This window comes from Rissa tridactyla, chromosome 12 (assembly GCF_028500815.1).
Source record: "Rissa tridactyla isolate bRisTri1 chromosome 12, bRisTri1.patW.cur.20221130, whole genome shotgun sequence".
Taxonomy (NCBI): Eukaryota; Metazoa; Chordata; class Aves; order Charadriiformes; family Laridae; genus Rissa; species Rissa tridactyla.
The window spans coordinates 3,827,777-3,853,032 of NC_071477.1; the positions used below are offsets into that span (position 1 = coordinate 3,827,777).

At 50.7% G+C, this 25,256-nt stretch overlaps 1 protein-coding gene across 6 annotated transcripts in view; it reads right to left on the minus strand.

The window, feature by feature from the left end:
• The window catches only part of KCNQ2 (potassium voltage-gated channel subfamily Q member 2), a 67,740-nt gene that overhangs the window by 32,780 nt on the left and 9,704 nt on the right, over positions 1–25,256 (minus strand). For all 6 annotated transcript variants that reach the window (XM_054218320.1, XM_054218321.1, XM_054218319.1 and 3 more), the window contains exons 2-8: positions 10,450–10,540; positions 8,755–8,881; positions 7,425–7,600; positions 6,143–6,268; positions 3,687–3,797; positions 2,936–3,031; positions 2,119–2,213 (exon numbers count right to left, since the gene is read on the minus strand). In XM_054218320.1, the coding sequence (XP_054074295.1) occupies positions 2,119–2,213; positions 2,936–3,031; positions 3,687–3,797; positions 6,143–6,268; positions 7,425–7,600; positions 8,755–8,881; positions 10,450–10,540 (822 nt within the window). The remainder of the gene's footprint in view (positions 1–2,118; positions 2,214–2,935; positions 3,032–3,686; positions 3,798–6,142; positions 6,269–7,424; positions 7,601–8,754; positions 8,882–10,449; positions 10,541–25,256) is intronic.

The following is a 25,256-nucleotide window of genomic DNA, read 5'->3' on the forward strand; positions in this document are numbered from 1 at the left end:
CCAATTCAACTAACGGCTGAATCCATCGGTGCGCCCACACCTCACCCTCCCAGGTGATCTTCGCTTCGCCTGCGCACAGACAGGAGTTGGGATTTAAGGGTGAAGCTGGGAGAGCAGAAACCTGTGTCCAGGGAAGCCCAGGGAGCAGCAGCACCCGCGGCATCAGCCAGCAAAACTGCTACAACTTTATCCCGGCGTTTTATTCAAGACAGCCAGGCGCTTCACCACACTACATTTTTTTTGCTCTTTCACCACCCCAAAAGTTTTTATTTAGCCTGTTCTGGAGCTCTTTAGTTTAGTTTTCATGCGTGTCTTAGCTCCATGGGAAATACAGGTTTCCTGGATTAAGCAGCAAGTATTTACCCCAGCACGCCCTCGTGCAAGAGGGTGTCGCTGTACGTCTGGCCGCGTGGTAAGTTCAGTCTTTCGAATGGCAGTAAAACCTGACCAAGTCCACTGAAACCGGCCCCTGGCTTTCTGCGTTTTGCAGCGGACTTTGGACCAGGCTCCGGTCCTCACCCTCCCCAGTAGCTGATCTCAGCCAGCGCCGCCAACGCGCGGCGAGAAGGTCAAGTACTGGGAGAGGGGGTGGGTTTAATGCTATTGGAAAACAGGTTTGGTCTGTTTTGTTGGGTTGTTGGTTTGGGTTTTTTTTTTTTTTTAAGCAAAATCGTGAAGTCGGTTCATAAATCTCTGGGGGGGGGTGGAAATAATCGATCAGACACACACCGGGAACAAATCCAATGAAAACTTACTGACCACGACAATGTGACTTCCAACAGGTTTTTAAGATGGTTTAAGAGGCTGGCTGCTGCGCTTCAAATACAGGCTAATGCTTACCCTAGGAAATACATCCAGATTGCCTGGCCAAGGGCTAAAAGGCACCACTTTTCGTGGCAAAACATAAAGGGATTCACACCTGCAGTGGCACGACCCGGTGCTGGAGCGCAGCCCTGCGTGGGAGCAGGGAGATGGAGCACAGTGAGCCCCATCACAGCCAAGAAAACCCCGCGAAGCTACGGGAACATCTAACCAACACGCCCGACTCCTGCACAAACCCAAAGAGATCTGGGTAGCCCCTAAAAACACGCGAGAAAGGGATGCAACAGCCCTGCCCGGGATGCAGTGCAGTGGAAAATGAAAAGCAATCTTTTGCATTTTAGGTGCTGGGGAAGCCTCCTCCTCCTCGATGCCACCAACCCCAAGAGCGGCATGGGGGATGCAGTGCTTCCCCACGTCCCGGAGGCACAGCGCAGGACTCTGTCCCCATCTCCATGAAGCTCCAAATCCCAAGAGGCTGTGAATTCCCACAGCCCTGCTATAACCTGTGTTGTTTCAGCTGAAAGAGCTGCCTGGGTACAGTGACGAGTTACCTCTCCTCAAAGCAAGACAGATGGACGCTGCTAAAAGACAGCGGTGCTTTATCAGCATCATCCGTCACGGCTCCGCCGTCCCTTCCCCACTCATGTCAACAGATCGTGATGGATAAATGAAATCCAAGAAATGGGAAAACGCTCACTGAATCCCGATTTGGTTTTCCTCCTCTTACAGAACAAAAGAAAAAAAAGGAAAGGAAAGGAGGAGCCAGGGCAAATGCACCTGGGGAGAGAGCTGGGCCAGGCGAGGGAGGGAGAGAAGTTTGCTGAAAGGCAGAAGGACCATTAGAGACCAGCTGGAGCGGTGAGGAGAGCCCGGGCAAGGGCACAAGGAGGGGGGCATTTACCTACGATCCAGAGCAGCTCGGGAGGGAGGTCTTCACACCTGGGCACGGCAACTGTCACAACACAACGCAACTACCAGCGGACGTGGAGAAATAAAGGTGAAAAGAAGAGCACGTACACACACAAACACAAAAAGAAGAAAAAACAAAAAACACACAACAGGGAAATTAAAATCAAGTCAAAAAGAAATACACCAAAAAAACAAAACCAAAAAAAAACCAAAGCAAAAAAACTCCAAAAGAAAAAGCATATACCGGCCTTTAAGAGGCCTTCAAATCAACTTTTTCAACTTAAAAAAATAAAGAAACGAAACAATATATCCAGATAACAAAAATAAATATGGAGACGGTGGCACCATGAGGAAGGCGGTGGAAGAGGGAGGTGGAGGAGGAGGTACCTGTACATGGGGACGGTGACGGTGCGTTCGTAGTACTGCCAGGTGGAGTGCAGGTCCGTCCGGGACAGGTTGGTGGCATAAAATCTCCAAGCCGCCTGTGGAGGAGACACGGTGGGATGGTGGCCCCAGGTGTGCCCAGCACTACCCTGGGTTTTATAAACCTCAGCCAACACCGAGTCCTCCCTCTGTTTTCTGTGGGACGGTTCTGACATTCTGCCTTTTCCTTGATTTGAGACATGACAAATTCGGGGCGGTACCACGATACTCCGGACGATGTGAGCCCGGGTAAAAGTGCTGTGGGTCCCAGGCGTTCGCTGCCAGGGTGAGGTCAGGGATCAAATGGGTGTTGTCGCACGTCAGGGAGTTAAAAAAATTTGGAGAGAGAGGAGCAGGGGAATGTCAAATGACTCTAATTTCAAATCACCAAGGCCAGCCTTCTGCGCAGACATCTGTTATCGTGAAGAAAATGCTCCCAATGGTAACTTTATATCAGTATAAATAATCTCTTTGGGGAGGGGAAAAAAAAAAATTTGGTGAAAACAGACTGTCCTAATGCATTTGTCTTGCTGCGCTGGGCTGGATTTCGTTCCTTTTCTCCCCCGGATTGCCTACAACATACGCTATTTTCCCATGGTTGATTTCCTGGCATTTATTCCCAGACAAGACCAGTCACCAGCTGCTGTCTCACACCTCACACACACAGCCCCGTTTTTCACCTGACCGTCTCCTCCTCTATTTCTAAAAAAAAAAAAAAAATAATTAAGCCTCCCCAAACTGGGGTGACAACCCCCCAGGGCTCCTCGGATGCGCTCCTCACCTGAATCAGGCCCGCTGCTGGGTTTCGCCTCTTCTCAAAGTGCTTTTGTCGATGCTGCTCTTGAACCTTCAGAGCAAACCCCGAACCCAAGATGCCCTGGGCAAGAGAACGAAAACCTGCAGTTAGCAGGGTGTTAGTTTCCACTAAAAAGTTGCAGCAAACTTTCCCTCCAAAGGTTTATTCTGGATCATTTTTCGCTTGGAACGCACGGGGGGAAGAAGGAGAAGCCTCCATCCGAGGCAGCACTGGCAGAAGCTCCCCCTGAAGGGGCTGCAGACTCTGCTGGCGCTCACGGGAATTGCTGCTTTTACCAAACTACCTCCAGCTGGCTGATAAAATACAACACAACCACACCGTGCTGGCATTCAGCAAATTATCCCCGCGGGGGAAAATCAGATCCATGCAACACGCTGAAATTTGCTGCGAAAGGGTTGGGGGTAATTTGCTGAAATGGCGTAATCGCCCCTAGGAAGAGCCCTTGGCAGGAAAAAAAATGGTTTCACTTCAATAAATATTTCTGCAGAGCCAAATCTAGAGTTTCCATCCCGTTCGCTCATACACACAGTGCCCGAGCTGTGGATATTCAGACAGGTTTTCCCCTCTTCTCCCGTTTTTGACTCAAAAGCCACGGAGCAGCCGCGGTCGGGAGGTCTCTGGGTGCATCACGCCGCTGTTACGTTGCCACCAGCTCCTGGGGCTGGGGACAACGCGCAGCCGAGCTCAGCCCCACTCTCCCCAGCGAGGTGCTTACGGCAGGAAGGGCGAAGAAGGAGACGCCGATGAGCGTGAACGTCGCCGCCAGCAGCCGCCCGTTCCAGGTCTGCGGGTACTTGTCCCCGTAGCCGATGGTGGTGAGAGTAATCTGCAGGGAGGAGAGAGATCACCGCACAGCCCTCGGTCAGATAGCCCTAAAACTGAACCAACACAGCCAAAACTCCCACCAACACCGGAGTGGGACATGGAGGAGCCAGGGCCACCACGTGCCCCGAGCTGAGCAAGTCGAGGTGCGGCTCGGAGGACACCGGCTGCTCGGGACGGGCACCTGGGCGGGCAGGAGCGATGCCCTGCCACCCTCCCTGCTCCACACACTGAGTTTTCAAGGCCGGTCGGGAGCGTTTTCTCGCCTTCGGCTGACACGGAGGGAGCTGCCATCTGGCGCAGAGGCTTGCGGCAGCTCGGAGCCTCCCCTGGGAGATGGGGTTGCGCCTTCGGCAGGGGAAGGGAACCGGCAGAGCTCCCGCAAACTCCCTTTTCGGCATCTCACGAAAGAACGCAGGGCGAGCTGCATGCATAAAGAACTGATGCTATTTATTCCTAATGAAAAAAGCTGATGTTGTTTATTCCTAATCTTCCCAGCACTGCCTATTAGCCGGTCTCCTTTCCTATTTAAACACAGCGTATTAGCCCAACAGGGTGAATTACGGCTGCTTCATACAACCTAATTTAGGGATGTTTTTTCCCCCTCCTCGGTATTTTTGCAGTGCACCAGGAGAGCGCTGGCAAGCTGCCGTGCGTGCATTTTGGGGAAGGAACCGAGAGATTTGTTGGAGACAAAGAATCCCCAGAACTCCAAATTGCAGGAAAAGATGCATTTGCCCACTTCGGTCCACGGACATCACTAATGGGAAATGTTGGGTATTCCCTGAGGCTTCCGAGAGGATTTAGAGAGCCTGGGACTGGCAGGGCAAGGCAGGGAGAGATTAGGAACATCTTCTTGTGAGAATTCTGCTCAACGGACCCCAACATCCCTGTTGTCTCCGTCCCAAAGCCACCACGGACAAAGCTGCCCCCAGGGACAGGAGCCGACACCGTGCTGATGTGGCTTTAGAAACCTCATGCCTTCAACTTAGAATAAAATCATTTTTACACAAATGGAAGTATGATCCCAAAGCACTGTTTAATTGGACCCACTAAAAGCCCTATCAATTAGACGCCATTTGGACAAAGTGGTTAGAGAATGCATCTACATGGCTATTCCTCACTGAAACACAATGTCGAAGCAACGCGCTCTCCATAATCACTGCACAGTTGAATAAATTTTTTTTTTTTTTATAATTTATATAGACATCTACAAGGATTGCATCTACTAAGATCCGACCAAGGGATAAGTTTCTGAACATGACATTTAATTTATTTTGCCCATCTTTTAACATCTGTCTGTATTGGACCCGTCAGTTGGACCACAGCAAAATCTGTTTATTTTCATGAAGCTCAAATTTTACTCCCAGCAGCTTCTCAGTGGCAAAACAGTCTGGTGCATCTCCATGTCCTGAAATGGGGAAGGGGTGATCCTCTGCCAACGGCTCGCACAGCCTGGGAAGCAGGAGGGATGAATCTGCGCATGGCTCTCCCGAGACTGAGCGCTAATTATGGGCTGCCACTTTTTCCTCATTGTTTATTTTCTAGTTATGTCAAATTGGGCTTTGTTTTTGTTTTTCTGTCATAACCAAGGGGCTCGAAAGGCAATTTACTGCTTCTTTCCCTTTGTTGGAACAGAGGAGCTGCTTGATCAGCCGATTCCTCCCCAAGCCTGTTATTGGGATTTGATCACATCTGGGGGCTTTTCATTACGTGCTTTGTAATCAAGGCCAAAGTAGCGCCACAGTGTCGGAGCAGAAGAACAATAACGCAAGAAGATTAGAACGTCATTAAGTCTCTCTTTGTTAATCGGGTAATCCAATAATTCACACGCACACACAGAGCAAACTGAAAGTATTGCCCTTTCCTCCTTTCTCAGCAAAGATGTGAAGGGGGAATGCTTTCAGCGCTCAAGTCTTTCTGGTACTTAGACCCTATTAATTTTATAAAATTTATTCCAGCATGTTTAACAACGCGTTGCCCGAGGGTGATTATAAATAATTAAAGGACGGCAGCGCTTGTCAAAACTATGATCAAAGCACGCCGTAGCACGGGGCCTTCATCTGACCTGCCTCTGCTGTCGCGACAGAGCTCAATCTCACGACTGAGAGCACGCCCAGAGTTCCCAGTTTCTTTGCAGCTCCAGCTAATTCAAGACGTTCGAACCCCTAACATTTTCTATGAGGTTTATTTAAGAAAAAAAGAGCTAAATGGAGCAGCCTGAAGCCTTTTAATAAAAATGTTAACTAAGCACTCCGTAAGTTGATTCCTCGCATAAGTGATAGAAGATGGAGGGTTAATGGACATTTTATTTTAATAACCAGCAGCTGTTCTAGGAAAATTACTTACCAGACCCCACCAGAGTGCATCTGCGTATGTATCAAAGTGCTCATTTTCTCCTTTCTCGGCCAAGTATACCAGGAAAGAGGCCAGGATGAGGCACAGGAAGCCAATATACCAGGCAGTAATCAGCTCCTGCAAGATCATTAAGGAATAGAAGAGAATAATTGCAATCCTGGTGTCCGTCTCCGAAAGCCGAGTTACTTTGCTTGCGGATGGGCCTCAGATCTGAACTTCCCCTGCATTTTCTTAGGTTTCGGGGCTCCGGTTGGAGATCAGTAGTGACACTTTTTTGAGACGGAAACACGTAGCGGTGGTGGCCCCGCCACACGCATGGGGCAATCCCTGTCCTGAAGACCCCCATCATCTAAACACACACAGCAAATGGAGAAGGAAAGGGAGTCTTAATAGCTCCATTATTTCAAGATGCCAAACTGGGACTAAAAAAGAAAAAATAATATTTCCCCAGTTCTCACAGGGAAGGGGGGTTAAAACTGAAATGGGAACCCCAAATCCCTGGGGACTCTGCTTAGGGCAGGTCCCTTCTGCTAACTGGAGGGGAGCTACAAAGCTGGGGTCTGGATAGAATATCCCCCAATTTCAGGGAAGTTTTAATTCAGAATTCACAGGAGTGATTGGTTTTGGATGAAGTTAATACAGCAATGGACAAAAAAGCCACAAAATCCCTGTGATTTTTACGTAGATCCGGACAAGCTGGCTAAGCTTTTCAATGGGAAAAGTGCAGGAAACAGGAGAAAATTCAAATTAATAATTCAGCAGCAGGGAACAAAAAAAGCGATCAACAAACTCTTCCCAAACCGGAGAACGGTGCCTTACACCCGGGACCAGTTCTGCAACTGGTCCATGATCTCACACTGGGAGGAGGAACCCAGCACAACACTCGTGCCTGCGAGAGGCTGCCGCTCGCAGGATGCGCTTTCAGAAACGCTTTGAAGCATAGACAAAGAGCTGGCAACACCACCTGTGCTTAACGAGGCTGCTGGCTAATTGCTAACTCTTTGAAATGAGCTGTGTCAGTGTGCAGGTGGTCGCTATGTTCAAGATACTCCCTGCAAACATCCGAACATCCCTCCTTTCTCTCCTCTGCTGGTCGGAGGGCTCCATCGGACCTGGTGTCTGACTTTGCATTGCTCCCCGCATTACTCTGCGGTGACTTTCCAATCTCCCCAGGCCTGGGAGATGTCTGGGGTGGAGAACTGAACCAAAGGGGCGTCTCTGGTGGGGAGAAACACGAAGAGCAACTCAACATCCTTGCCTAGGGCTTGCTCACCTTACTGTGTGCGTAGACCACAGAGCCCAGGAGCTTCCAGGTGCCTCCCCGCCGGTCCATGCGGATCATGCGCAGGATCTGCAGGAACCTCAAACTCCTGAGCGCCGAGGTGGCAAAGACGTTCCCTTGGGACCCCGCTGCCAGCACGGCGATGGACGCGATCAGCACCATGATGTCTGCACCAACAGAGAGCACTGAAAGCTGAAGAAATGCTGCTGAACCACGACCAAACGGGGTGGCGCACCTACTGCCGCCGGCAGCAGAGGCTGTGCAGGAAAGCTGTCTTGTGTCAGTTGTACCTTGTACTGGAAGGACAACCTGGATGAAAGGAGCCACTACGCACCTTATGGAAACACCCTAGTTTCTTTCTCCACACTCATCCTTCCTATAGAAAACGTGTCAAATACTGCAAAGCCTGAATTCTGCTATGATTCAGTGTTAACACCGCTAAACTGGATTAAATCCTTGCAAACTGCATGCCCTTTTTTTAATCAGCCGCAGCTGCCTGTTACAGTGTCACACAGAGGTGTGAATTCCCCTTGTCTAAATTGGGAATGAAAACCTCGAGGTCCACCATAGCAATCTTAGGGTGCTCACGGACGCAGAAAGGCCAAGAAAAAGGCCAACGAAAAAAAGCCTTGCTCTATATATCCCAAATTTGAGGATCCTGAGAACTTCCCTCTTCCCTGGTTTTCTATGCAAATTTTATAGGGGTGCTTTTCTGTGGAATAAGCTAAAAACCTGCACGTGACCATTGCCAGCTCCCGGACCTTTGAAAGCAGGCTTCATAGCGCACGGCACGGCCTCTCTGCCCACTCCTTACCCCGTCAAAAATAACTGCTGTGCACAGATGGCCCCTTTCACAAGAGGACCGCCAAGTACTTCACAAACAAGAATTAATTAAGTCTCATAACTCCCTTGTGAGGCACCTCATCAGCACCGGGGAAGGCAAAGTGAGACACCGAGAGCTTCAACGACACCGAGCGATTCAGTGTCGAGGTTGGACACGGGATCGCAGGATCCCAGCGCCTGTGCTCAGCTTCTCCTGGCTGAATCCCCCTTCTGCGGCCATGGGCAGTTGTCAGCGATGCCTGGGGTACACGCAGGGCCACGGGATGGCTCCCCGGTCTGCAGAAAACAGGGTGGACCTCGTGCAGAATAACAAAAAACATGCCCATGGATTAGGACTTTGGCCTCTGCACTCTTTCCCTTCTCAAGGCAACCGTGAAGCAGCTGAGGGTCAACTCCCAAAACCCATACAATCGGAGCACTGTGTAAGCAAGAGCCCGCAATAGCCATTTTGGTCTGGGAAATCGGACGCAGGTCTTACCGATGACGCAGAAAGGCTTGCGGGCAAATTTTAACCTTCCCCTCCAGCCCCGGTATCGGCAGCAGCAGCCAGCCGCCCAGATCCTCACAAAGTATTCGACCCCAAACACCACGATGGTGACGATTTCCTGAGAGGGAGACAACGCCATCAGTGGAGAAAGCAGCGTGATGGAGAGCACGCTCCAGAACCAAGTACCAACCCATAACCTAAACTCCGCACACCTCAGAAAACACATCACAGAGCTCTCTGCACCATTAAATGGAGAGCCCAGGCTTGAATGATTGTCAGATCTTTGCTGTTGCGTCTTCCATCACCCTCCCCTGGAGTGGTGAGAGGTACCGCACATTGTAGCCGTGAACTAGAATTTTGCACCTTCTTATATTGTTTTTGTGTCCCACGTTACAGCATTGATGAGTACATACTTATCATAGAATCATCTAGGTTGGAAGGGACCTTTACGATCATCAGGTCTAACTATCAACCCAACACTGCCAAACCCACCACCAACCCATGTCCCCCACCGCCACACCTACCTGGCTTTTAAATACCTCCAGGGATGGCGATTCCACCACTTCCCTGGGCAGCCTTGTTCCAATGCTTGATAACCCTTTCGGTGAAGAGATTTTTCCTAATACACATCCTAAACCTCCCCTGGCGCAACTTGAGGCTGTTTCCTCTTGTCCTATCACCTATCACCTGGGAGAAGACACCGAGTCTCCAGGACTTGGAACTAAACGATCTTTAAGGTCCCTTCCAACCTAAACCATTCCATGCTCTATGACTTGGCTAGGTTAACGCTGAGCAGATCAGGGAAGACCAGAGATGGAAATCACTGGCTACTTCACCCTAAGACTCTTAATAAGCTATTTGAGCTTTTTCCCTAGAAAATTGGCCTGGTTGTCTCTGTGTTCTGGGCCATCTGGTGCAGGGGCGGTGGAGATCCTCCATCCTTTGATGCCAAGTGAGCATGCCGATGCTGTGCATCGCAGCTCCTTCCATCACCACCCGAACACCTGCACGTTCCCTTTCCTCCCATTTCTTTACTAGCGGCGCTTGCCTCAGCTTTGTCATGTGTCAAACCTGACGAAGCCCTAATTAGCCTGCAGTGCCTTTTGATGCCGATGTAGGGCAGGGACTGGGGAAGAGGAAGAAAGACAAAAGGCAGGGAGAGGCGTGAATCCGGCAGCCCCGCGCCGTGGCGGTGCGTGCAGGATCTCTCTGCGGGCTCTTGATGGCAGAAGCCACGCTGTCAGCGCGAGGGATGCCAGGCTATTTAAGGAACGAAAGTCTGCAGCTTGATGTCGGATCAAACAGTTGCAGGGACGTGGGAGAGGAGCAGGCTGCTCCCTACGCAGCGCACCGGCAGCTTTAAATACTGGGAGCTGCTGGACATCAAACTGCTTTTCAGTGGGGATCAGTCTTGCTACTGGGCTTTGCAATTGAAGATAAATGCAGAAAAAGTTTAGGAAGAAGGGTTTTAAGGGATCTTTAAAAATATTTTTAGTTTATTCCTGATCCAGATTTCTCCTTTTCACATTTTCCCTATTTCTTACCTGCAGGTGCCAGTGGTCCCCTTCTCACAAGCCACAATTTAAATTCTTGCCCAAGTTAAACACCCCCAACCTCGGTATTTTGTGTGCTTTTGACCTTGTTTTAATGCCTCGCTGATGGCTTCATTTGCAGCCCTCCACTTACCAGGATGTAAAGGGCCCCTTCTGAGCTGTTCTGGTACTCATCGATGGTCGAAAAGACAGACAGCACCAGGCAGGAGAAAACTAGTAGAAAACTATAGAACACAAAAATAAAAAGAGAGAGAGAGAGAGAGCGCACATGAGTCTCCAGAGCGGGAATTTTTCACACTTCATCAGACTAATCCAGAGAGCATTTTTGGACGTATTTCTCTAGGAGTATTTACTATGCTGCTCCTACAACACCATGTAAAAAGGGAGAGCAGAGTCCCTGGTTTTACTAACTGGAAGGGTTATAAGCAGACGGACCCACTGGACTGTTCCCAGTTTGGCCAGTTCCAACCCAATTCCTCTCCCAGCTGCTGGCTCTGATCACCTCTGACATTATTTCCCCAAGGAACTGTCAAGCTCTTACTGCAACGCGCTTTCAACAAGCGTGCAAACAACGAGGGAAACGCTCGTTTATTAACACGATAAGCGGTGCCCAGACTGGCTGATGAGCAGGAGCCGGGCTGAACGCGAACCCCGACAGAACTCCCCTGATGCTCCGCTTATGCATTCTCCTTACACAGGAGTGGGATTGCATTTCCCCTCCTTGCCAAGGTAGGACATTTTCCGGCGGATTTCATGTTCCTTTCCACAGCTACAGAGGTGTCCTGGCATCCGCTCACAGACGGAGAAGGTTTCCACCAGCCCGAGATGCCCACTGCTTGCTCAAACAAAAGGAGGGAAATTAATTTACTAAAGATCTATTTACTGACACAATAAAGTAGGCCAGCTCAGGGAGAAACTAAAAGCTGCATTCTTTAAAAGCATTAAATAATTCATCTGTCTGGCTTTGTCTCGCATTCCTACAAACTGCATATTGAATATTTATAAGGTACGGTTCAGCTGGTGGGTTCTGCTCCTTTTCGTTGTATAAAGAGAAGGAGTTTCACGCCATGCGCGTCGTGCTTGTGGCTTCACAATGACCATTAATGTCACAATAACAAGTCAAAACCGGGGAATTTGCAGTATTTATTTGAACCACAGGCTGAACCGTCCCCTGCCTGCTGGAGGTAAGGGACCTTCGGAGCCATCTCGGCGAAGGCTGCGTTTTGTCAGCAGCGAGATGAATTCAGTGCAGACCAGATAAGGACAATTGCCTGATTTCTCTCTGCAAATTTCCTCTTCTCACACCAGATCTGATACCCAGAGACTTGAAACAACCTCAAGAGACCAAGAAAAACATCCCTTGCAATCCCACTCACGATGTCCCTAATGTCTCCTTGTGTCTCACTTAAAATGCTTTTTTGTCCCCCAGCTGGTCTCTTAAAACCCCTTGCCATAAACAAGCCTACCACAACCCGCCCTGCAGCCAAACGGGTTCCATCCATCCCTCCAGGTCCCCGGGAGCTGGGGACCCACCGTGGTGGGGGAAGCAGAGCCCCGCATGGCTGAAGGGAGGGAGCTGCAACTGGGTCAAGGCAGCCCCACTGCTGGGGTGGCCCAGATTTGGCTGCAAACTCCTACGTTGGAGTGAGAAACAAATGAATAATCAATGAAAGAAGAAAGAGAAGAGGAAAACAAAAACAACAGATAATGGAAAGGGAAGAGGGGGAAAAGAAAATCCTACATTTTCTGATTAAAGAAGTAGAATCTGGGTTGTATTTTTATGACCAAACATCACAACAAAATGCCTGGGGAGGTGCTGGAAGCGCCAATATCAACATGGACTTGCACACTGCGTTGGGTTAGGTGACCACCTCGGAGGGATCCAGAATGACGCCACGTTCAAATGATGAGTCCTAGGAGGGACAAACGCCACAAGAAAGCGGATTGCTGTACATTAAATTTGTCATTAGACATGTATTGATTGGGTAGAAGAAAGAAAGGAAAAACAATTGTATCGCCTTGAATCCCAAGGGTGGATTGTGCAAGCAGCAGTTACATGGGGAGAGCCAGAGCAGCTCCGGGGGCTGCTGGGGCAGTGGGATGCCCAGGTGCCGCCTCTTCCCTTCCCCAGCACACGGCTGCAGCCTTGTCCCCAGCCTCTCCGTTCCCTCACCTCCCTGGGGCCAGCTCGGGGCTGCTGTAATTTCGGCTCTACGCTCTCCAGGGCTCTCATTGCCGGGGAGACCTGATGCAGATCATGCTTGCAGGGCCAGCGTTAATTACAGCACTGCCAAGCACGGGAAGCAACAGGGAAGGCACCAGCTTCTTCAGTGAAGTATGGGAGCTCCACGGCCAAATCCCACGTGGACCAAAATCTCCCTGCCTCAGTCCCGATGGGGACATTCAGCCACCAGGTAAGGAACGATCCTGCCAGCAAGGGATGCAGGCACTGGCTCATCACAGGGTGAGATGCTCAAGCATCCCAAAATAGCTCCACAGTGATGCACAGCTGCTCTGTTTGACCCTGTGGTCCGCAAACCTCTGGGAGGCTGTAAAAGGAGACTAAGAACATGAAACCTTTCTTTGCCCCCCTTTCTTTGGAGGCTATATGACTCCTGGGAGGCTTTGCAGGATCTGTAGACCCCTTATGAATAAGGGTTGGAAGAAGAAAGCCGAGAGGTATGTCCACACCGGAGATGGCGCGTGTCCTCTGAGCTCCCCCGGAGGAGGGCAGTGGGGAACAGGAAGGCTGACTCTGCTTTAATTTCACCTAATCTACCCAGACAGCGCAGGAAAGGGCTCCAGACAATAATGGATAGCTAGGGAAAGGGAAACAGGCCAATAAATAGTGTAGGGGTTGGGAAGAATCTAATTTTTAAAGCTACATATCTAATCAAAGCAAATTATGTCTGCAGCCTGACTCTGGGTAATGTTAATGTGCAATAAGGAACGTTAATTATGTCCCGTCTAATGATTTTTACATTAAAGATGCCAATTCTGTTTAGAGCTTTGGGAGAAGACAATATCCTCCTCCTGAGCAGGCAGGAGCTGGGTCCTACGCAAGGCACGGCTGGAGCCGGCACCAGCCTCTCCCAAACCCAGGCCAGGGTGCTAAGAGTGGGCTTTGGACCACTGTCCCCTCCATGGAGCAATGGCACAGAGGAAGGTGGCTCCAGCCTCCTGGAGCCACTGGAGAAGGACACACCTCATGTCACTGCATCTTCTCCCCCCCTACCCGTTCCGACGGGCACCCAAGCACCTTCTGCTGTTGGGCATCCCCCACTCCTGTCGCTTAGACCTTTACGCTCAGCCCAGACTCAGCTGCACAAATCTGACTGCTGCTAATACTAATACATCCAAAGTCCTCCCAAAGTCTGGCTTTACATCCAAAGGTTACGTTGACTTAAAACGCCCATACAAGCTTCTTATTACAACCGATAAATCCCAGCACAAAAATCTGCATATCCAGATTTCATACCCATCGTGCTTCATGTGAGCAATACAAAAAAGAAATGACTGAACTCCCTCTCAAAAAAAAAAAAACTTACTTAAAATGACTTGAAACAGGAAAGACTGTCCTTTTCTTTTCTTTTTTTTCCCCTCAGCAAAAGCATATGATGGAATCATCATCAAGCTTTTCAGGTTAATCATCTCATTTGCCTTCCAAAAGAAACCCCCTTGGAATCTACATAGCCATTTACATAAGAATTTTAAAAGACCTTTAAGTTTATTCCTGAAATACTTGTATTCAGATAACATTCACCCGACATCCAAAAGCTTTGGGCTTCCTCTGATGGAGCACGGGATGCCTGGATGCGATGGGGATGGATACGATACAAGGAGGCAGCCCAAGCTGGTAACAAGCCACTGTGCTTGTTATACACTTTGCTGGCTTTCCCTGGAATTGGGAAAGGGAATTAAAGATCTAATTAAAAAGAGCAAAGCCGGAAAGGAAGGAGTATTTTATGACAGGTATTTTGAGAGCTGCACAATGGAAAACAACTGAAAACATTTAAAACTCTTAAAAATTACTTTGGGGATGTAAAAACGGCACTGATAATTGTGCTAAAATAAAACCAAAATGCTGACGGGCGATCCATCTGTAATCCCAGCAATCCGTTTGCTGCGGTCTCCGTAAAGCCCTGGCTTTCAACTATCTGAAACTTCAACGTAAATCACAGGGCCATGAAAACGCAGCAACAACAATAAACCAAGGCGAAAGAACATCCGCACTGAAGAGAAACAGAGATTGTCAAACGCCTTTTGACACTCAGAGGGCCTCATAACCAGAACGGGAGCATTTACAGCTCTGCTCAAACCTCCGGTGAATCAGAAGCAGAACTCTGATAACGCCATGACTTTTCCAGGGGTAAAGACGCTGCGCGTTGCACCTACCCTTAGCCAGGAGCATCCATCATCTTTATTCATGTCGGCAACCCTGCCGTGATTTGTAACCCAGCTCTTCATTTACAAGGCTAAACACGAGCCTAAATGCCTCACTCCGGCTTTCCACATCCCTCAGTCTCGGCCAAAATCATCTTCCAAGGCGACTTCTGTCACTAGCAGAGCCGAAAATAGAAGCAGGGAGTCCTGCCTTTCGGTCCTGTGCCTTAATAAATGCTCTCCTTTCCCAAAATAGCTCCTGATGGCGTCTCATTCCCCGCAGGTTCGGCCGTGCCCAGCCCAGGTCTCACTCCTCGGAGGAGCCTGGAGGCTCCCCGGGCACCCAGCGGGTAGAAAACATTCCCTATGAGCAACACACAGGCTGGCTCCAAGGCGGGGATTCTCATTGTTTATACACTTTTTAATAAATCTTTAGCAAAAGCCTCTCTGGGACAACGTTAATAGCTCCTGTGCCTCCTCGGTGCACTGAGATGATGGCTGAGCAGCCCCGATAAGACGCACCTTGTTCGTACAAAGCCATAAAGCGTGCTAAGGACGGTGACGTAAAACGTGCAACAGAGCATCTCCAGAGGACCCAAGCAGTTTCCTGGAGGAGGCTGCAGTGTGGGAATTGAGAGGTAGGAATTAATCAGGCTACAGAGAATCAGGTCTTAAGAGATCGCAGATCACGTTACAGGGGTGGCACTGGGGTGGGAAGGAAAACGAGAGGGTTTACGTTCCCGACGAGCCCCAAGAAACGCCCCCCAGCCCCCCGTGCACAGATGCAGCAAACCTGCTCTCCTGGCTGCCCGACAGCAACGTGGCAAAACGCAGGAGGTGGTTTTCCAGCAGATCGGGTTTTTTTGGGGTCTTCCCCGGACACGTGGCCAGGAGCGGGAACGCTGCTGGCCGAACACAGCACCCTGCTTCCCCGCTCCGGCTCCCCTCCAGCCACAGAAACATGCCTGCACATTTACACCCCAGGGAAACAGAGGGGGATGAGATCTCCTTTGCACCAGTTTTTTTTTTGGGGGGGCAGGGGGAAGGTCATTTTCTGCTTTATGGGCACACAAGGAGCATTCACAAATCCATTCCAGCAAACTAAGGAAAAAGGAATAGGTGTCCATAGCTTCACTCTATGGGCACAAGTCACAAAACTTCTCTTCCCCTGCCTTCCCTCTATTTAGGCAGCACGTTTCTCAGCTAGGAAAAGGGCAGGATACGGGCTCACATTTGTTTTCTCCTTCAACAGCTACCACTTCTGAAATCAGTTCCCACTCCAAGAGCTCCTCCAGCCTTTCCCTCTTGCTTGTATCAGAGCCAGAGAGCAGCAACAGCATCATCTTCCCCGACTGCCCAGAGCCGGAGTCCCCACCTGGACCCATGAACAGCAGGAATTTGAGCAGAAATGGGTTTTATGTGATGTATCTTTGCATGACCCGGTCCAGTAAAGGATCATGTGTCTCCACACTTCCAAGCCAGAGTGAGCCTAAGAGCTTTTCTGGATTGAAGCCTGAAAGGACAAAAGCCAACTGGAAATGACAGGGAATGGAGATCAAGATCTGAACGTTTACAGCAGAAAAAGGGGTTAAATTTAAGGAATCGGTTGTTTGTTTTGCAGGCTGGCTCTATTCATTTAACTTACTCAAGGCAACTCAACTCAGAGTAAAAGCCTTATTAATAATAATCACCGCATGCAAAGTTCTAGCTCAAATGTTCCTCTCCATCCTCGTCTAACATGAATCACTGGGAAATGCTTGTCTGCGTATTCTCCGTGCCCTGCGCACGCAGCCTCCGAGGAGCCAGATGTCTGGAGGAAAACCCAAAGTATTAATCAAGCCCATGCACCTGCCAGAAGAGTCTGTCTCCGCTGCGATTCAGCGCTGCCGGGATGAGGTTTTCGTTTAAAAACTTAGTGGGGAGAAATATATTCATGCAGCTGCAGAAACGGTTCACGGGAGAGAAAATCCTAAAGACCACAGTGCGATTACGGTGCGTTGGGAGGTAAATTAAGAGTACAAAACATTGGACATTTAAGTAATTCTTAAAATGTCTGCGCAGGCATTTACTCAGAGCGCATTCATTGATTTTAATGTGAGGGAAAGTTGCTGTCTCATGCAATGCCCGTATTATTCAGATTGAAATCTGAGCACTGCGCTGTTTCATCCCGCAGGGTATTCCCCCAAAAGAGCCTGTGCTTCCTCCCCACCTCTGAGAAACCATTACTGGCGAGCACAGGGACACGAGCCTTCCTCATCTAACCTTTACCTGCATATGGAGATCAAGTCATTTCCGTTTCTTACGGGCGAAGCCCTGCTTTTCTGCAACACCTCAAGAAAAATGAATTAAATAAATTTAAGATTTATACCGCATGGTTGGAGCAGGCAGGAATAAAAAAAAAAAAAAAATCTTCTTGCTGATGTCAAGCTTCTTTGACTGACCTGGGCAAGTCACTTGGCCTGACTTAACTGAGCTCGAAAACTGGGTTAAAAGCAAGATGCCCCTGTAAAATGTAATGCTGCATCTCATCTAAACATTCCTCGAGGGAACGGGATATACAAAAATAGGCTCCGGTCTAATTGCAGATAGGAAGATCATCTCAAAATGTGCAGGGCTGGTTCCCGCTGCAGACAGGAATAGTAGCTGGTTTTTCAAAGGTCTGTCCCAGAATCAGCGATTCAGCTGGAGCCCGAGGTTTCCTGCCCGCGAAGGACAAGCTCTGTCTCGCTGAGCTCCTCGAGCTTCGCTTCCCCGGCTCTGACTTTGCACTGGTTTTATAGCACCAAGACTTACTTCTAAACCGAGCATCCTCACCGAGAGCATCCGCAGGGAGCTGCCGGCACAGAGGCTCGGCGGCTCCCAGCAGCCGCACGAACCGTCTACGGATCCCCAGCAGGCAACTAAACAGCTCAAAATCTCAAGGTTGACTTTAAAAATCTCACTTTCCCCATGCCTCAGCCCACGGTTTACGCTTCTGTAAAGGCAGGACCGCAGAGCTGTGCTCCGGGGCTCCCTCCCAGCTAACGGCGAAGGACAGCGGAGATTTTGGGTCCATCCCCAGCTTCGTGCCTCGATAACGAGAAGACAAGAACGTGGCTTCTCGGAGCCAGCGGCTAACGGATAATGCCAAAGCATAAAACGCAAGCATTACCAAAGCACCGCTAATTTCATTTGCTCATCAGTTTATTTAATTAACCGAGTCTTGGTGAAAAGAAAGAAGTATTTGCAAACTGCCCGTATAACATGTCCTAGAGTTGGTAATTTTTGCCATCTGTTCAATTTTACTTCTCTCGTCCCAGCTAGTGACTAGGAAGGAGCTCCGAGCCAAAAAGCAGGAGAGCTCATTCACGGCCTTTTGATTTTAGTCCCCAGAAGACGATGACCCTCAAGCTGGATAAAAAAATATACCCAGAGGAATAACGGGAGTGCTATAACCAGCAGAAACCGCAACTCTCCCCCACTCAGACTGGTACAAATCAGGAATAACCCCCTGAAAGCCACGGGGGCTGCACTGCCAGGAGAGCGCGTCCAGCTCAGCTGGATCCAAACCCCGCGATGCCCAAGAGACACCCGAGTTTGGCACGCAAAAAAACGCAGGATTAGGTCCAACGACAAGAAATAAAAGGCCAGCGGCCAGTTTCGGAGCTCTGCATCCCTTCCCCACAGCAGCAGGAGGGTGCGCTCCTCCACGGCAAAGGTGGTAGAATACGGCCCTGGTGCTTTTCACGTCCGCCGGGATGGAAGGTCTCTACTGGGAGCAGTGCCTGGGCCATGCGGACAGGGGGGCCCGGGGGAGCCGCTCAGGGTGAGAGGATGCAAACAAACCCAGATCTCCGGAGAGCTCAGGCTTAAAAAGGCAGCGCTCTTTAGCCCTAAAAAAATTGCTGAAACAGTTGGTTATGCTGCATGGAGGGGAGGGCATCAAAACAGCTGCCAGTCAAACTCCGCTCAACTTTGCCACTAATATAACTATTTCGGGTCTTCCAGGAGCTTCAAAGTCCTTTTCCACCAATCTCCCCTCTACAGCAGTAAAGTTTCCCTGAGCCAGATTTTTCCTGGGGAGCCAGATTTGTCCCCGAGGAGCGATGGGGAGATGCTCCTGCCACCACCCACGCCGGTGTCCCCTTTTGCTCAGGGCAGAGAACAGCCAGCTCGTGACACCCGCCCCACCTGCACAGGCAGCACCAGGTCTGCCAGGGCACAGCCTCTCCTCACACCGGACAAATTAATCCCCAGCACCAACGGGTGGTTAATCACTTCTGTTATCTCTTGCTTCTTCTCCAGCATAACTCAAATGCAACAAGCGGGTGGCCAGGTGTGGATGGGTGAGCGGGTGAACCCCCGTCATACAGCGCCCTTTGCAGGGGGACAGGCTGCCCAGGGAGGAGGACAAAGCAATGGTCCTGCCAGAAGAAATAAATAGAAGAAATAAAGGCAACCTCCATTACAAGGGAGCCGCCTTTTTAAAGCCTTTCAGGCTGGGCAGCTTTGGGGGCTTGTTGAGAGCCAGCATGTGCCGACCGGGGCTTTGTGGCTTGCCTGGATACTTGCAAAGAAGACGGCATTGCCTCCTCTACAGCTCCCCAAAATCCTCCCTGAGTGGAAGAGGGGAGGAATGATGTGTGTCTCCCCCAGTCCCTGCGGCGCAGCCATTCGCAGCCCAGCGCCACACTTTAATCTCGTTTAAGGCCACCCTACCCAGCAGGTTCCCGAGCCCCGTGCCTGGCCCTCGCGGCTACAAACCATCCACAGGCAGGGGCAGCCAGGAACCAGCCCCAGCATCGCCCGGGTGCACGAATGCACCTCTCCGGCTATCCCGCTTCCTAAGGCAACGAGGCTCCTGCCATCGCCCTCTCTGGCTCCCTCACTGTCCCTACCTAATGTTTGGACCCATTGGCCAATTTTCGTCAAACCTGCCGAAGCACAGAGACCCAGCGATGGGCAGCAACAAGGAGGGGTGCACCCAAGGGTTTGCCCCTCGGAGGAGGCTGCCGTGGGAGCGTGGTGGGGCCAGCACATGCCATCGAGCCTGGGAGAGCCACAAGCTCGCGGGAACGAGCTCCCCCGCTCCGCAAAGGACAGGTTTGTTCCCTTCTCCTTATTTCCCCGCGCCAGTAAACACAACAATAAATAGCAAGCTGCAGGAGGCAGATGATTGTGTGATGAAAGGTGGAAAACATCTAAAAATGATTTAAAGCAGGGAGGAGGAAAGGAAGAGAGTGCTGCGGATTATATTCTCCGAGGAGGAGGAGGAGGAGTTCGGCTGGTGAAAGGCAGCAGAGACAGGGAAGGTTTTTCCTGCCCACCCCGCAGCTCCTTGCTCCAGGCGATGCTCAGGTCCTCCGTGCGGGTCCCTCTTTGCAGAGGTCCCTGGACCCAACCCTGACATGGGACCCCACCAGCTCCAGCCCTGGGATGGACTGGGAGCAAGGCCAGCACCGCAGGGGCCAGACCCACGGCCTTTTAAAGCTCATAAGTAACAGGGACACAGGGCACGGACACATTAAAGCTGAAGAGAGATTAACTAGCTGCCATTTCAACACGCCGGTAAATCAAAGTCGATGGAAGCCATATGCTCTGCTGGGAAGCATCCATCTCGTTGCCAGGGAAACATCCTTCCCATTTAAAATGGCAGGCAAAAGCTTGCAAAAACCTGCTTTTAACCCCCTTTTCTCAGGCACGATCCAAGTCCCCCGGCAGCTCCCCGTGTGCCGTACCACCGCCTGGGAGAGCTGCCACGGCTTAACTCGGGAGCTGGAGAAGGGGACGGGGCCTCTCCCAGCAGGTCCAAGGAAATCAGACACAGGCTGACAGCACTGTGACCCCGCGTCACAATTTCCAGCTCATTCTCAAGCCGGTTTCCATGGTTTATGCTCTGGGAAAAACAGGGATCACCTGCCTGGGTCACATCACGCAGCTCCGCTCGGGGATGCTGCAGATGAGTGATCCAGGAGGTGCCCAGCTGTGAGGCAAGAGACTTCCAGAGCCAGGGAATAACCGGATTACTGCTGCTTAAACCCAGCCACGTGCAAAGCAGCAGGTACCACCCGATGTCTTACAAGTAACAAGGAAAAAAACGTGACCTTGGAAATTACGGCAATCTGCAGCCAGGGCTTCAGGCTGGCAGGAATAACGATAAACCCATCACTGAGCTCCGCAGCTGGCTGCAGTCTGCAGCTGGCCTTGGGTCTCCTCCTCTGCATCTGCACCTTCTTGTTGTTCCCCCTAAGCCGAAATCATAGAATCATAGCATCTTCATGGATGGAAAGGACCTTTGAGATTGAGTCCAACCATACACACACACAAAAAAAAAAACCAACCCCTCACAACAAAAAAACCCCACAACCTACAATCTCTGCCACTAGTGCATGGCCTGAAGTGCCAAATCTAGATGTTTCTTAAATACCTCTAGTGATGGTGACTCAGCCACCTCCCTGGGCAGGCTGTTCAGTGCCTGACCACTCTTTCAGTAAAGTAATTCCTCCTAATATCTAACCTAAACCTCCCCTGCCGCAGCTTCAGACCATTTCCTCTGGTCCTGTCATTATTCACCTGGGAGAAGAGGCCAACATCCACCGCTCTACACCCTCCTTTCAGGGAGTTGTAGAGGGCAATGAGGTCTCCCCTCAGCCTCCTCTTCTCCAAGCTAAACATGCCCAGCTCCCTCAGCCTCTCCTCATATCACTTGATCACCATCATTGCCCAAAAATGCAGCCAGGATGGTTTGCCGAGGTCTCCGCTGGCTGATGGAGGTGAAGGCGATGGGGGGGGTGAGGAAGGGGCACCCCCAGAGCACAATTAATCCAGCATCAGGGGAGTCACAGCAGCACACACTCTCCAGCCTATTAATGCTAATGAATTTGCATGGGATTTTGTTTTAGACAGAAGATACAGACCAGCAGCCACGTGGGTACTGGGACAGAAAAGCGGACATCCTCCCGCAAAGATGTTACTTCTCTGTGTTTACTTCCAACCTCAGGCTCTCATAATTTTTTTTGCCCCTTTTTTTTTTTTTTAATTCTTCTCATTTATTGTAAATCCCACAAGCAGATGAAGCCAACTGTTAAAGTACGGAAACCGAGTATTTTCTATTCTGATAAGTAGCTGTGCTCTAACAACCTTTATAATGGAGACCAGAGACAATATTTAATAATTCAAAGCCGAGGAAGGCCTGACGGGACAAGGATACATGCTGAAGTCTCCCTGTCTGTATGGGAAATGGTTCTTACTGCAGGAGGAGGGAGAGGCTAGGGTTACAGCACGGGGAGCAGGGATGCTGCATTATACCGCTGGCATCCCGAGGCGCTAAATTCCTCCGTACCTCAGCTCCCAAACTGGAAAACAGGGGTAACGATTCCCCCCAGGCCACGGGGGCACAGCTGAGGTTAAGCCCACAAATAGCTCAAGGCATGCCCATGGCCCTCAGCAACGAATAAGTCCTCCTAGAGCCTGGCACAACAGCACCTGCAAAGCACGCCAGAAACCAAGGCTCCCGTGGACCAGCGCCAACAGCAGCATCTTAAGTGACAGCGCAAAGCCACCGGGGAGCACGCAAGAGCAACGTCCTCCAGCACACGACACCAGGGCATGCCCAGCACCGCAGCCAAGGTGTTAGTCCTCCCCCTGTACCACATCTCAAGGCGGTTGCCACAGCCCTGAATCCCTTCTCCCAGCCGCTCAACTTGGCTCTTAACGCCGGTGGCAGCAGCCGGTGCGGAGCCTGCGAGCAGACGCTGCAGCACGACTTCTCCACCAGGGCATCCTGCTCCCGCCAGCGCCGGGACGGAGTCACCTTCACTTGGTGGCATCGTAGCAAGATCTCCCCGGCGACTCGTCAGCCGGCTCCGAGATACGCTCGGGCTGTCTGGGAATTATGTCACCAGGCACTGTAAATATCAAATGGCCCTTTTATGATCCTGCGCGCTCCTTCCTACCTCCTTCCTTGGCTCGGAGCCTCGCGAGTGGTCTGTGCTGCGCGTTGAGGACACCGACAGTGATAAAAAGCAATGAATGGATAATAGCCAGGTAGTATTTCGAGTTACAGCATCATCAGCCTGCTGCTAAGCCGAAGCGGGAGCAGCTCCCCGTCCATCCTGGTTGTGTAACTCGGCCTCGCAGGACCTTCCCCGTAATTACAGGGCCTTTTCCTGCAGTCCCGTGGGGGCCGAATGCTGCATCCGTGAAAGGATGCTCAGAGGTTAGCCTCCTCTCTAGCACATTTTTTTTTTTCAGTCTTCCCTAGAAACAGCAAAGAGCGAGAGGAAGCAGGAGACAAAAAAAAAAAAAAAAAGGTTTAATTAATCTTCATTTAATTTCTGCTGTGCTTTCAGCAAATGAAACATAAGCTGTCCCATCAGGTCTGGGCTACCTCCCTGGGCTGCTCTACCAGCCCTTGTGTTTCACACATGGGATGCACATCCCGCCGCAGCAGCAGGGAATGCCATTGGGGTTGGCTCCGGCCACTCTTCCCAACTCACATCCCACGGGGACACGGCTGCAGGGCAGACAGGCCTCCCCCGTCACGGATGGGGGCTGGCAACCCGTTAGCTTAATGAATTTCTCTGGAATTTTTAATAGCCGTCTGCTCCCACGTGGAGAAGGGCCAAACGAGCAAGGCTAGGTAGGACTGGAACTCGTTTTGGAGGTTCAGCCCGTTTCTCTGCAGGGAGCTGGGGCTTGGGAGGTGCTCCCCACTGAGGACACCCCGGGGTGGGCTTATTGGCTCTGCAGGGTGTTTGCAAGGAGGGACAGGAAAAATGGCAAATTCAATGGAGGTGTTCCCCAGGTGCCCAAGTTCTTGCATACGGATGGGTCAAGCTCAGGACACCCAGGCAACATCAACTCCTGTCTACTAGCAGGTCTCCCAGATTTGCTTTTTCCAAAGCACAAGGTGGAGACCTGAGGTTGGGATATGCCTCACACACACACACAGAGAATGGTTCGGGTTGGAAGGGACCTTAAAGATCACCCAGTTCCAACCCCCTGCCCTGGGCAGGGACACCTCCCACCAGCCCAGGTTGCTCCAAGCCCCGTCCAACCTGGCCTTGAACCCCTCCAGGGATGGGGCAGCCACAGCTTCTCTGGGCAACCTGGGCCAGGGGCTCACCCCCCTCACAGCAAAGAATTTCTTCCTGATATTTAATCTAAACTCATCTACTTGTAGACGTCTCCATCTCCCAGCAGAAACAATGGGACAGAGACACCTTTAGAGTCCCATTCACTTCTCTTATTCAGGCACTTTCATTACCTTTCCCTGTACTCACAACCTCAAATCATTCCCCCCATACTAAGGCAGGTTAATCCATCACCAACTTAAAACCAAGTTCAGACCTACAGCTGTGTTATTTATCCCCGACTCAGATGGGAGACCCACTGATTCACAGGCTCGGCAGCTCGCTCTGTGCCATTTCGCACGACTCGAGATGCTCCCAACCACCCGCAAACAGGCATCGGGGGGAGCGCAGGCGCAGGGCCTGGAGGGGCAGCTCAGAGAAGGTTTCAAATTATATCTGATTTCTGTTGCGGAAAAGAAGAACATCAGCAACAACAAAAGGTCAAGGCAGAAATTCTTCCCACCCTTCATTAGCTGGTACAGTAAGACAGAAGCTGCTAAATAAGGAAAGCATTAAAAACATCTAGATGTTAAAGGGGAAAACGTGGGAAAGAAGAAAAATCCAGTGCAAAATTCTGTGACTGCATGTCATGCCTGGCAAATTGCAGACAAAGAGCTCAGAAAATTCTCCTTTTCTCTAGGTCTCTTTCCTTCCTTACAGGAATAGCCATAATTAAGAAAAAGACAACCACAGCAATGTGCATCCAGCAGCCGTAAGGACCAAACCACGAGGTCACATTAACAAAGTTTCTTTAGCGCTGATACGGATTAAATGCATCGGTCCCTCAGGCTATGGAGACAGAGCCCTCATGAAGTGCCAGCAATTTAGTTCAAGACATAATGACATGAGGACTTGTCCCTCTGGCTCAGGGTGATGCTTAATTGGGTGTGAAGCCAGCTTTTGGATGAACATTGCCATTAGCACGCTGGCTTCTTTGCAGCTCCCCCGAGAACTGTTAGGTGAGGGGCTCTGCTTGCACCCCCAAACTCACACGCAGCAAGGTAGCTTTCTACAAGGCCACCAAGCAAGCACGGGATGTGGCTGAAAAGGGCCATCCCAGGAGACAAGACACAGTGAAAACCCGGCAGCTCCTGCACTGATGATGTCTCAGAGGAGCCCATCTTCATCTGCCCGTGGCACCTCCAGTCCCTGCTCTGACAGCAACGGAGAATTACAGCCACTCTCCTAAGTGGAATATCTCATCTCATCAGAAATATCTCATCTCTCCTAAGTAAGAAAAATCTCACCAACCAAAAACTCAACAGTGTCAGCAAATCAACCTTAGGGAAGAACAGGAGGTCCAAATCGTGCTTTCCTCTTGCTCACAACCTCCTGTAGAGCAAGACTTGCTCCTGGCCATGGACACACAGTACGCTGTGTCCTAGCAGCTATGCCACACGGACACGGACAAGAAGTCGCACGCAAACTCCTACCCGTGCTCCAA